The following is a 14330-nucleotide window of genomic DNA, read 5'->3' on the forward strand; positions in this document are numbered from 1 at the left end:
ATGGACATGAGTTTGAGTAAACTCCGGGAGTTGGTGATGGACAGGGAGGCCTGGCGTGCTGCGATTCATGGGGTTACAAAGAGTCGGACATGACTGAGCGACTGAACTGAACTGAACTGATAGCCGATTAACAATGTTGTGACAGTTTCAGGTGAACTGAAGGGACTCAGTGAAGGGACTCAGCCACACATATACATGTATCCATTCTCCCCCAAACCCCCATCTCATCCAGGCTGCCACATAACACTGAGCAGAGTTCCCTGTGCTATACAGTAGATCTTTGTTGGTTATCCATTTTAAATACAGCAGTGTGTACCTGTTCATCCTAAACTTTCTAACTATCTGCTCCCCCTGGCAATCCCCTAAGTTTGTTTTCTAAGGGGGGACATTTTTAATGACTCATTGGTATCAAGCCAGGAGACAAATGGTGACTCAGGCAGGAGAGGCAGGCATGGCCAAGTGCGTATCTTGGGTACTACAGCCCATATAATATGAATTGTTTCAAATGTGCAACTAGGGAATGGTGACATTTGGGGGTACAATTTTCTGAAATACTTCATGGATGTTTTCAGTGATCATTACCCACAACAAAACTACTATAGGCCAGAAGACTAAGGTACTGGGTATCATCTACTACTTCTGTTTTGATAACTTCTTTGGATGGGCTCTTAAATTTTGGTTAGTCCTAACATGGAGACCCCAAGGCATTATCATGGAATCCAGATCTGGGGGGAAGAGCAGTAGAGAGTACTTTCTAACATGACTTTTGTTTTATTTCAGTGATCAAGCTGAAGTTCATGCTGCTCAGATTATTTTGTTGGCCATTTATGTTGAGAAATATCATAGTTACATCTGCATTGCTAATTCCAGTATTTGAACATGATATTTGATCTTACCTATCTGTGAAATTGCTTTGAATGGTGGTATGCACTCACTCATAATTCTCATTTCATGGCTTCAACGGCAATATAATCTATTTTTAATGGCCAACATGACCGCCCCCTGTACCTACCCACCCTCCCTGCCACTGCTTTCGCCAAACTGAGACTGATTCAAAAATGCTTTTCTTAATTCATTTTCATTTACTTTCTCAAAATTCTATTTTCAGCTCAGAGTATTCATGGTCCTTTGAGCCTCAAAATAGTTTAAGGAAAACCTATTTATCTTTTCTTGGGTTTTTAGAACAGGATTCAGCACGTTTTTGAGTATAAAGGAATGTCCTTCCTCTAGAAAACTTAAAGCTAACCATTCATCTAGCCATAAAAATATCCCTTCCTTTTATGTAACTATTTTGAAAGCTATATCCCAAGGTTTTTACTTTTGGTTTAATGCTCCAATTTCTCACTTCCACCGTATAACCATAAGGGATCTGATTTAGGTCATATTTGAATGGTCTAGTGGTTTTCCCTACTTTCTTCAAGTCTGAATTTGGCAACAAGGAGTTCATGATCTGAGCCACAGTCATCTCCCAGTCTTGTTTTTGCTGACTGTATAGAGCATCTCCATCTTTGGCTGCAAAGAATATAATCAATCTAGTTTCAGTATTGACTATCCGGTGATGTCCATGGGTAGAGTGTACTCTTGTGTTGTTGGAAGAGGGTGTTTGCTATGACCAGTGCATTATCTTCGCAAAACTCTATTAGCCTTTGCCCTTGTTCATTTTGTACTCCAAGGCCAAATTTGCCTGTTACTCCAGGTATTTCTTGACTACCTACTTTTTCATTCCAGCCCCCTATAATGAAAAGGACATCTTTTTTGGGATGTTAATTCTAGACTCTGAAGAATCGATGCTTTTGAACTGTGGTGTTGGAGAAGACTCTTGAGAGTCCCCTGGACTGCAAGGAGATCCAACCAGTTCATCCTAAAGGAAATCAGTCCTGAATATTCACTGGAAGGACTGATGCTGAAGCTGCAACTCCAATACTTTGGCCACCTGATGTGAAGAACTGACTCATTGGAAAAGACCCTGATGCTGGGAAAAAATGAAGGCAGGAGGAGAAGGGGACGACAGAGGATGAGATGGTTGGATGGCATCACCGACGTGATGGACATGAGTTTGAGTAAGCTCCGGGAGTTTGTGATGGACAGGGAGGCCTGGTGTGCTACAGTCCATGGGGTCGCAAAGAGTCGGACACGACTGAGCAACTGAACTGAACTGAAGTCACCTTAAGTTTTACCGTTAAAACAATTAAAAATGGCACCAAATGTTAATAAAAGTTTCTGTTTATTGCTTATATATACCATATATAATTATGTCATTCTAAATATATATTATTGTGTGCTCAGTCACTTCGTTGTTCTGACTCTTAGCGACCCCGTGGACTGTAGCCCACCAGGCTCCTCTGTCCATGGGATTTTCAGGCAGAACACTGGAGTGGGTTGCCATTTCCTCCACCAGGGATCTTCCTGACCCAGGCATCGAACCTGTGTCTCCAAATTGGCAGGCAGATTCTTTACCGCTTGAGCTACCACCACTAGACTAGATATATGGGCAATGTATTAAAAGAAATAATTGTTCATATTGTTAATATAACTCCAGTTCCTATATCCACACCTTTGCACATTTTGCCCTTTCATTCTTTTTCTTTAACCATCATATTTTTCTAAACTTAAAAGCAAAAAAAAAAAAAAAAACCAACACAGTGAAATAAATCAGGCAAAAGTATAGGCAATATACACTTATCCTATTTAAATTCTTTAAGTTGAGACTTCTAAGAAATATTTTAATACCTAAATTGTTGTTCTACTTTTAGATACCTGAAGCATTCCAAGTTAGGAACTGGGTTCTACAAAGCACCAATGATGCCAGGGGTTTATTTCACTGAAAGTAAAAAATTAGTTTTGCTTTTTAATTTTTACCTATTACTATTTTCAATTTCCAAGTACATTTTAAACACATGATAAATGTCTTTCACGTCGCTCCTATTGAATAGGTACCCCATGATGTCTATGTGATCTGATCTATACGGACTCCTGGCAATTGCTGTTCTATTTTGGATCAAAAAGTAGAATCTGTCATGTTTTTACACCATTATTTAAAGAATTTATCTTAGGTTAAAAGATGGTTCAGCTATTTCAGAAAGTCTGACTAGTACCCTGGGATGTGGTACTTATATTTTAAATTTGTGGAATAAAAGATAAGGTTCCTAAAAATTCTATTTGCCCTGACCCTGTGTGGGCAGTTAAGCCTCCAGTGGTGAACAATTATCAGGGCTGATGTGGCCCAGTGAGGTGTGATGGGAAGCTTGTGAGCAGGTTTATGAGGATTTGTGGGTCAACGTGAAAATCTTGTAAAGTCTACTCAAAGCAACAACAATATTGGCCAGTCTCAATCCAAGGAAAGAAAAAAAAAACAAGCCATTCTGGACCCCTTAAGCAGCTACTTATTTTGAATGCTAGTATTACAGCCAGGAACAGGCCCTGCATGCCATTGAAAATATATTCTCTTCATTCAGGATCTTTTGTTTTGGAGAAAAAGAAGCTGAAAAACAGGAATGGGCAGGCACTCTTGAGTCCAGGGGTGGCTTATTTTCAAGGCCCCATGCTGGTTGCTCACAAGGGAAGGATTAAAGATAAGATGAGAAAATTAACTCCTTTACAGGAGAGAAGAAAAAAAAAATGCTAAAATGTTATTTCTTTCAAATATATTTCTAAAAGTGTTATGTAAATAATCTGTATAGACCATGAGACCCAAAGATTTCATTTTTTTCTCTAATCTGTCTAAAGTTATCAATACCACCAAAGGAATATTAACTTTTACAATTTTCTATAGCCCTATCATGTCAAGTTTTAGGAGCTGGGTGTAGCTGGGTGTAGTTCTGATGCCAATTAAGAAATAATCTGGATTACCAGGAGAGAATGTACACACATGAGAAATAAATCATAGCTGAATTACTGGATGAATGACTTTAAAAAGTAAAAAAAAAAAAAAAAACACAACTTACGGTGGGGCTAATCAGGTTATTTTTATTGATCAGATATGTGACACTCGACTGCTAATTTTCTCCTTATTTAAGAGACTCTCTTACAACATCATGAAAATAATACCCAAGTAGAGAATAAGAGTAAGAACGTCACCACTCCAAAGATTAATTGTGCTTGTGGAAAAAACCCAATGAATCCCAAACATGAGACAGCTGCCAAGATGTGGTACAGAGAGGGAAGAACAAGAATAAAGCCAGGACAGATCTGGCCAAGTCAGGGCTCACACAGTGCTGGCAAAAAGCCTACACAGCTAAATCCAATCAAAAGACCTATCTAGATTTCACTTGTAACCTCTCCTATCTCTCTCTCCTTCCTAGTGTTACAGCCATTCTCTTAGACCTTGATTATTTCCTACCAGGAGGACTGCAATAATCTTCTCTGCTATCAGATCAATCTTCCAAATTGTACACGTCCATCATGTCACTCTACTGTTTCAATACTGTTCATGGCATCCCCATGCCTACAGCACAAAACCTCAATGTTTACAACTTTCTGTTTCCAAGTTTTTTTCTAAATATGTAGGCATGAGGGATTTTATCAGCCAAACACGGTGTTGGCCACAAGATCATGGACACATTCTCAAGCATCAGTTTTAATGTCTTGACCTTGAAGGGGCAGATGCAGGGGAAGTGAGATTACTTTTCCAAATTTTTATTAGGTGTATGTCCTTTTTTCAGGCAATGAGCCCATCAAAAGATAGATGAATTTCCTAATGTTGTCAGTTAACAGATGAGCTTCTTTGGGGCAATCATTTAATTTTCTGAGACACAGCTTCTTCATTAGAAAGAAAAGAAGGGACTTACTGGATGTTTAGTAACTGTGAGATGGCAGTATAGGTTGTAAAAGCTGAACAAAGGTGCAGTATTTTTATTACCATTTCAGAACATTTTCTGTTACTCATCTTCTGCAAATACGATCCTTTATATATCCTTATATATATTTATATATATATATATATATATATATATATATATATATATTTATATATCCAGCTACTTTGCTGCTCATTTCCCTAAATGGTTATGCTCAGCTACCCCCTCTTCGTGTCTGCTACCTAGAACAATAAAGTATTCACTATTTCCCACTCCCTCTTCTGAACTCCTCAAGGTAAGCAATAACAGCTCTTATTTAGAAAGTGCCTGTGAGTATTTTTCTAGGTGCTTTATACTGTTTTCCCAAAAGCCCCAGGATTGCTCCCATTTTACAGACGGGAAGATTAAGACAGAACAAGTGAGACTGGATTATCTTCAAGGGGCTATTCCAAAGGCCGTAGAGCAAGGGAGGTCCAAAGCTGGTGATGGCAGACCAGTGTGGTGGTTTGAAAACTGTGATGATTGATGTTTGTTCGCTGCGTTTCCTTTTATATGTGTGGACTTGAAACATAGAGCTTTACTCAAAAGGTAGCAGGAACATACATTTCAGTATGCTACTGCCAGTAAGGAGGAAGAGGCTGACAGTTAAATGGAAAGAGAACCACTGTCAGAATAAGGGCAAAGGAAAGGGATGAAGGAGGTTCTTTTTGCTGGAAATCCCCTTAATAGTCAAAAAATACTGTGCTAGTTCATTTTGAGAGTTTAGATTCCAGGTCATTTCACAGTATTCAGAAATTATATTGACAACCCTAATTTATTTCATCATTCTGATCTAACATGGCCCTGATACACAAAGTAGAGAACAGAATCATGGAACGATCCTTTGGGACTAAGCGGCCATTTGGCACATTTGACACACAGCCCTAGGGCACTGGTCTGGTGGGATGGCCAGAGCCACCACAAGGGTTTTAAAGCGTGTTCTGGGTTTTACTCATTTGTCAAATATTTCTCAGCTGAGAACTGTGGCTGTCACTGCCACCCATCCACCGAAACCCACTTTCTGTTTTTTCCTGGTCACACAACTAGGTTACCTCTCCTGGTCTCCCTTGCACTAGGCCAAGGACGTAGAGGTGTGTACCCTTCCCTCTAAGGCTGGTCCTTACAGCGTGCCATTCACGCTCCCCCTGCTTTTCCCCGCTGGGGGCTAGAAAGCTGATGACGAGGTCCCAGAAGCCTCAGAAGCTAGCCAGTAAGATGGTACAATCGTACCTGCACTGCCAAAGACTGCCTAAACCATACAACCTAGACAATCCACTCAAGACCATTCAATAGGACAGAGATGTTTCTGTTGTTTTTGAGCATGAGACTCAGGGCCTATTTGTAACTGCTGATTTGCCCACCCTGACAAATTCATGTGCTGGCTTGTGCTTTATTGGGGCCCCAGATGCAGACACACATTGAGTTCACTATCTAGTCAGCCACACTGTGACCGTCACTGAATTTGTCCCGGTGTCCTGAAGGCAGGAGTAAAATTAACCAACACAAAATTCAGAACATGATCAGAACAGGGGCAGGCAAATGTTTTCTCTAAAAGGACAGACAAAAAATACTCTAGACTTTGTTGGCCATATACAGCCTCTGAGAAAATTCTTTTATTTTATAATAAATAAATATATATAAACCCTTTATAGGGCTTCCCTGGTGGCTCATGTAGTAAAGAATCTGCCTGCAATGCAAGAGACTCAGGTTTGATCCCTGGGTCGGGATGATCCCCCAGAGACGGGAATGGCAACCTACTCCACTATACTTGCCTGGAGAATTCCATGGACAGAGGAGCCTGGCGGGCTACAGTCCATGAGGTTGCAAAGAGTCGGACATGACTGACCAACCAACACTAATTAACTAATAAGCCTTTAAAAATTCAAGCAGCATTCTTAGCTTGGAAGTGCTACAAAAATAGGTAATGAATCAGATTTAGCTTTGAGATTCGATCTGTCAATCCCTGGTCAAAATTTTTAAAATCCAAAGGAAGGAACATATTTCATGACATGGAAAAACTGCATGAAATTCAAACTTAAGAACTATTAATGTAATATCTGGTGACATGTATTCATTTACATATTGTCTGTGGCTCAGTACCAGGGCAGAGCTGAGTAGTTATGACAGCATACGGCCCAAGAGCTTGACATATTTATTCTTTACCCTTTACCAGAAAAGTTTGTGAACCTCTGGTCTGGAGGTTCCAAAAGAGAGATCATTCCGTTTAAGTAACTAAATCCTCTCTAGTCCAAGGAGGACACTAGATGTCTAGCTGCTTTGATACTATGCTGAGAATCCAGCATCTACAGCCATCATGGAAGGTGGTCATCCCTCATTAGAGTCTGGAGTTTACCATCATGCCCTGAAACAGACACAGTACTCTAAAAAGCAGCAGTCTTTACTGGCTACTTGGAATGTTCTGATGAAATGGTGTAAACTGCCGTCAAGTTTTTCTTCCCTCAATGTGCTGAATGATCACAGTAATACACTCACTAGGGAGGTTTAGTTGATCTAAACTTATTGTGACAACTGGGACCATCCTATAAGCCTGGCACGTTAGAAAAGAAAAGCTTAGACAGCAGATACAAGACCAATCAGTGATATACGCTGTATTTATTATTAGGTTACTGCTGTTAGTAAGACATAGTGCTGGACCCTTCAAATTCATGACACAACTTAAATCTTTTTTTTTTTTTTAATACCTTCTAGCTTTACTGAGATATCATTGATGCAAGTGAATTCTTAAAGTGATTACAAGCAGTCAGATTTATGAATATGGAAACCAGGCTCAGCATGGATAAATAGTTTGGCCAAGGTAAGTGAACTGAAAATCAGAGCTTGGATCTGAGTATAGCTCTATTTGAATTCAAATCTGATGCTCCTTCTATTACATCATAAGGCCAATCACATATTGGTACTTCAAAAACTTAAAGACAGTATCATATATTACCTACTGGCCACTATGTCAGATTCAAGGGTTTTGTGTGTTTTTTTTGACAGTCAAGGTTCAGCTACATTAAAATCAGCTAATATGTATCTTATGCCACAAATGTTACTGTTTTTTACATTTGATCTCCAACCTCTTTTAAACTTCAGCTTCCTCCTCTGTAAATGGGTTTGGCAATAGCAGTTTCAGAGCACTAGAGTTGAGTTAAATGAGTCCTGGTTACATGGGAGATTCTTAATAAGTAGGGCCTACAATTGATGCTTTCAAGCTGTGGTGCTGGAGAAGACTCTTGAGAGTCCCTTGGACAGCAAGATCAAACCACTCAATCCTAAGGGAAATCAATCCTGAATATTCATTGGAAGGACTGGTGCTGAAGCTGAGCCAGCTGATGCGAAGAGCTGACTCACTGGAAAAGACCGTGATGCTGGGAAAGATTGATGGCAGGAGGAGAAGGGGACGAGAGAGGATGAGATGGTTGGATGGCATCACTGACTCAATGGACATTAGTTTGAGCAAATTCCGGGAGATGGTGAAGGACAGGGAAGCCTGACATGCTGCAGTCCATGGAGTCACAGAGAATCAAAAATGACATAACAACAGAACAACAACAACAATTAAAATGCTAAGCTTCATGCTGTCTTAAGTGTTCACATTTAGGTTTCTGTGTAAAACAAGGAGTAAGGTTCAAGACTCTGAAGACCTAGTCTAGCCCAAATCTGTATGAGACACAGGTGTTAAAGCAACAATAAAAAGAAAGTATTAAAACAATCAAGATACTGGGTATCTTGAGAAGTCCTCCCCCAAGAAGGATTCATGCTTGGGACATCAGTACAATGCTTATTTTAAATATAAATCTGGGGTCTGTGCTTTGATGTCAACAACTATGTTATTACCTTGTCTACTTTAAAGAGACCATTCAATGAAAAAAAGCAAGGCTTGTTTTCTTCAGTAAAATTAGGGAATTTGGATTTGGTTTGAAAGCAACTTTAAAAGATGCTAGGACAGATATTAGGAACAACAACCTAATTTACATTAACATCCATAGACTTCATTTTCCTTTTAATATGCTGTTTCTTTTCTCTTCCCTAAAACCTGAACTGTACCCAGTATTTTCTTTTTGTTCCCATCACCTTTGTTATAAAACAGCACTTCCTTATAACACCCAGCAGGCCTGCTTCCCACAGCTAGGATTACATGGAAGGTGAGACATTCTCAAAGTTTTTTTGGTACATATTGCTGTAACATGCCCTAATTTTGCATTATATCAACCAGATCCTGTATCCCTTTACTGAATGGCCTACTCATCGAGCAGTCTAAGCTACTGTGACTAAGCTACTTCTCAAGTATCTGGTTCCCATAGAGACCGAACAGCAATCACATTGTCAGGCATTCACTGCTTTATATGCTTGCAGAGTAAGGCTCAGCCACATGTCCCCTTGACAAAGCCCAGTAACATCCCGGAACCTGTGCTCTAAGAGAGGTGGCTTGCCCCTGAACTGTCCTGAGACTTCTCTCCTGCATCCCAGGTAGAAAACAAGGATGCAAGTAATGATCAAAAGCATCAATTCTTTGGCGCTCAGCTATCTTTGTAGTGCAACTCTCACGTCCATACATGACTACTGGAAAACCATAGCTTTGACTAGACAGACCTTCGTTGGCAAAGTAACGTCTCTGCTTTTTAATATGCTGTCTAGGTTGGTCATAGCTTTTCTTCCAAGGAGCAAGCATCTTAATTTCAAGATTGCAGTCACCATATGCAGTGATTTTTGGAGCCCCCAAAAATGTGGTGTTGGAGAAGACTCTTGAGAGTCCCTTGGACTGTAAGGAGATCCAACCAGTCCATCCTAAAGGAAATCAGTCCTGAATATTCATTGGGAGGACTGATGCTGAAGCTGAAACTCCAATACTGTGGCCACCTGATGCGAAGAGCTGACTCATTGGAAAAAGCCCTGATGCTGGGAAAGATTGAAGGTGGGAGGAGAAGGGGATGACAGAGGATGAGATGGTTGGATGGTATCACTGACTCGATGCACATGAGTTTGAGTAAGCTCCAGGAGTTGGTGATGGACAGGGAAGCCTAGCGTGCTGCAGTCCACGGAGTCGCAAAGAGTCAGACATGATTGAGCGACTGAACTGAACTAAACCGAAGTCCTGATCAGTTTGGTTATTATTACTGTTTGGAAGCATCCTTGCTGAGCCACACATTCTTACCAGACACAAGTATCATATCCTAGATTCTAAAGTATCAGATTCTAAAGTTCTCCAATAAAGAGATCATACAGCAAGCTTTCTTGCATGACTTAGGCTACAAGTCAACATCCTTAGCAAGGAGTCCTCAAAAGTCAGGAAAGAGGCATGTCCCACCAATGAGAGGATAGGTTGACTGACAGTGCTCAGCTCAAAGAAGGGGTGTGGGAAGAAATTGAGCTAAATGTGTCTGAGGACCTTCTCATCCTGAGCTGTGTACTGTTCATTCTAAATCTGACTCTGCCCCAACCACTCTCCACCATCTCCTGTGGTCCCCTTCCAAGCGTCACCTTACCTGGTCTGAGCAGATGTCTCATGGGCATTTCAAACTTGAGCAACACTGAATTTTCCATTTTCCCTCCAAATTAGTTCTACCCCATCTCAACAAATTTATGAAAATTCTTTCAGTTTCTCAGGACAAAACCCTGGGAATGATCTGATCTCCTACTGCCTATCGCCCACTAGCACAGTCCAATTAAATCCTAATTCTCTACCTGCAATAGAATCCATAATCCAATCATTTCTCCATCTTCACTGCCAGTGCATCTGATCACCCTGAAACCTCTCTGTTCCTCATCCTCTCTCTCCCTACCACTAATTCTCCACACACAGCCAAAGAAATCTAAAACACTATATCAGATTTCATGTCTCCCCTTGAAGACTTTCTTACAGTGTGTGAAATGAGATCAGTGCTGTTGACTATGTCTGGGAGGTGCTTCATACCTGCCCTCATCCCAGCACATCTCTCTCTTGACTGCATCTCTTTTCCCTAAGCTCGGCAACACTGTCCTCTTTGTCTCTCAAACATTAAACCCTTTCCTGCCTCTGTGCTTGCTGTTTCCTCTGCTTATAACACTCTTGCTCCTGACGGGCACATTATCCACTGGACTCTTTGGGTCATTCTGACCTCGGGCTCAAGGGATCATGCTCAGGAAGACATTTCCCACCCCGACTTTCTGAAGTTACTCTCTCTTCAACATCCATCAACTCATAAAGGATAACCTTAAGTTTAAACATCTCAAATCATCTGTATTTGAAAGAATACATACATTTGGCTTTGGGAAATTATAGAAAATAAAAATTTTTATCACATATCCTCGTATGAAAAAACTAAACAAAATACTATGGGTTGAAGTCTTAAAATACTAATAGCTGACATTGGTAAAAATAAAATTCATGATATTTATAATATTTGGCTTAGATATCGTCAAGAATCCAAGTGAAAAATTCTAAGCTGCCATTGGTTTCTATGTTAGGTATGAATTCCATGCATAAACCAGTAATTTATGGTCAGAGACTGACACAAGGCCAGGAGGTCAGGGGATATTCACCACCTCTAAGCAGGCCCCTTTCAATGGCTCAGAGCACACACATCAAGACAACTCTCCTTAATCAACCTGGCCTCTAGTGACAAAGCTTTTTAAAGACTTGAGACTTCCTGGATGGTTTTTAAATGTTGATTTCCTAAGTGTTGCCTTTTCAACACTTTTCTGTGAGTTCCAGGGGCCAGCTCTCTTCCTCCAGGAGTTAGTTGTAGGGACATTAAAATGGCTCAGTTAAGATGATCTTCAAGACTCTTCCTACTTACTATACTTTGATACTTCAGGCTTTTAAAGGAGCAGTTTTTGTATAAATAGGGATAGTAATAATACCGATCAAAGAAATAATAAATAAAAATAACACAACTAATATTTATGGACTCCTTCATATGTGCCAGCCACAAAGTAAAGACTTATTCTGAATGACTGACTCTATGACTTCTGCACAGCAAAGTAAACCATAAACAAAAGGACAGCCCTCAGAATGGGAGAAAATAACTTGCAAATGAAGCAAATGAAAAAGGATTAATCTCCAAAATATACAAACATCTCATGCAACTAAATAGCAAAACAACAAACAATCCAGTCAAAAAACGCGAAGATCTAAATAGACATTTCTCCAAAGAAGGCAAACAGATAGCCAAGAGGCACGTGAAGAGATGGTCAGCATCACTAATTATTAAAGAAATGCACATCAAAATTACAATGAGGTATCACCTCACACCAGACAGAATGGTCATCATCAAAAATACCTACAAACTATAAATGCTGGAGAGGGTGTGGAAAGAAGGGAAAATCTCTTCCACTGCTGGAAATGTAAATTGATACAACCTCTATGGAGAACACTATGGAGGTTCCTTAGAAAACTTAAAATAGCCTTATTTTTAAAATAATCTGTGTTTTTGTTCATTATCTTCTTCTCATAGAAAATCTGTTTAACAATAAATTGGGGGATATTGTGTTTTACAGATATTTCTGACAAGACATTCAAATGGTGGAATATTCTTGCTCTTACAAATGTGCATTTTTCCAGCACACCCCCCCCCTTTTTTTTGTATTAGGTATATATTTAGGGTTTGAGAAAGGAAGGCTGCACTGTGAAGCTCAATGAGCATTTCTCCACTTTCACCTCCAGATGCCTACATATCAAGCACTAAATATGTATTTATTGAAATATGATTTATTGAAAGGATAAATTCCTGCAGTCAGTAATGAAAGCATGACCATCTTATGAGCATCAATTTTAACAGTTAATGCTGAGAAACATCTGGAGTCACCAACACATAAGAATGCAGTTCCTAAGACTTCCAACCAAAAGCTTCAAGGATCTAAGACTTGTAATATGATTTCTTTAATGATTAAAAATGAAAAATATCATATTCACAGGATAATTTCACTTAAGACACTTTTAAATAACATGATTTTTGCATGAGAAAAAGTTATGGAACCAGCAAGGAAACAAAAAGAATTTCCAAGATTTTGGGAAACCCAATGCAAAACACTGAAATTAAAATTATATTCATGGAAGGTGATCTGTAAAATTATTCTGTACCTACACCACCAAGATAAGTGTTGTAACAACTAAGAACTGGAGATATTGTTCCTCTGTCATTCAGAAGCCAAATTTTTACAAACTATTCACATATTTTTAGTTCCACAGCAAAGGGACTGATAAAGACATTCATAATAAGTGCTTTGAAAATAAAATACTAACATTGCTAATCATGGAAGACAATATAGTGAACTATCTGCTCCCCTGAATATGTTGGGAATGAAGAGAATAAAAATATGTGGCAAATAAAAAAAAACACAACACAAAAGATCTTTCTATATCATCTATGTATTCTACTATTTCACCCTAGAATAGCATCTGATTACCTTTATTCATTGGGGTCTGAAATAAGAATGAATTTAATTGCATAAAGTTTATCTTTATGAGAGATCTTTATCTTCTTAACAGCCTAAAAAGAACTCCTTCTGTTCATTTATGGCTTCGTCTTATATATATATTTCAGTAAATCAAGTTACTTTCATTTTTGTATTTCAAATATATTATTTAAAGTTAAACCACATTCCCATTTGGATAAAAAATCTAATTCTAGGCAGATTTACTCTAAAGAAATGAACAAATGATGCCTCTTGGTACTCACCCTCCCATATCTGTTGGCATAGGACCCAGTGAGCAAGGAATGGAAAACAATGATTGTCTCGTCCAAGTCCCAGATGAACACCCTCTAGAAAGGAAGCACCAAATCAATGTGTCTTGCCCTTGTCTGAGAAACCTGCTAGTCATAACTTCAACATGGAAAGGTAGTCTTGAAATGGGAGACAGATGAAAAATCTGAATTTACTATTTTTTAACACAAATGTTCCAAAGTGTATGCCCTAGCTTTTCTCAGATAAAACCTCAGGTAAGATACAAGAGGATAAACATATCAGCAACACTGTCAAAAATGCAGGAAAGAAATAAGACTACATGTTCTTTCTACTTCTGTAGTCACTTTTCAGTTCTAAAGACATGGAAAATAAGCTAAAACGAGTCTGTTTATAACTTCACAGACAGAGGGGCAATCAGTGAAAAATCATTCAGTTGACTTTTTCTTTGCCTCTGATCACTGTGGATTAAGAAGTATTAAAATAACTAATCTTATGGTTTATTCTTAATAAGCCGAATATCTAAAAATTGCATATAAAAACTTAAACTTTACATCATCTATTCACCTTGTGTTACCTATTGGGATGTTATCAAATGGATGGTATATTGTTCCTGCCTGATTTTATTGAGATTTCAGAGGTAATAACTTAAGTAGACGTAACCCACATGCTCTTGGCATACTCTTGGGGTTTTTTAGAATTGAATTAGTGAAGGAACTCATTTCAAAAAGATCTTTGAGATATCACCAAAGGCTTCCATTTGCTTTTTTCTTCCCAACCCCACTCACACCAGCACATATTCAAACACAAGTTCTGCTGGTAATCTGT

The 14330-nt window shown here is 39.1% G+C and overlaps 1 protein-coding gene across 10 annotated transcripts in view; it reads right to left on the reverse strand.

The window, feature by feature from the left end:
* The window catches only part of EYA1 (EYA transcriptional coactivator and phosphatase 1), a 179954-nt gene that overhangs the window by 67243 nt on the left and 98381 nt on the right, over positions 1–14330 (reverse strand). For all 10 annotated transcript variants that reach the window (XM_043484052.1, XM_043484062.1, XM_043484053.1 and 7 more), the window contains one exon: positions 13499–13582. In XM_043484052.1, coding sequence (XP_043339987.1) covers positions 13499–13582 — 84 coding nt within the window. The remainder of the gene's footprint in view (positions 1–13498; positions 13583–14330) is intronic.

This window comes from Cervus canadensis, chromosome 12 (assembly GCF_019320065.1).
Source record: "Cervus canadensis isolate Bull #8, Minnesota chromosome 12, ASM1932006v1, whole genome shotgun sequence".
NCBI classification, from domain to species: domain Eukaryota; kingdom Metazoa; phylum Chordata; class Mammalia; order Artiodactyla; family Cervidae; genus Cervus; species Cervus canadensis.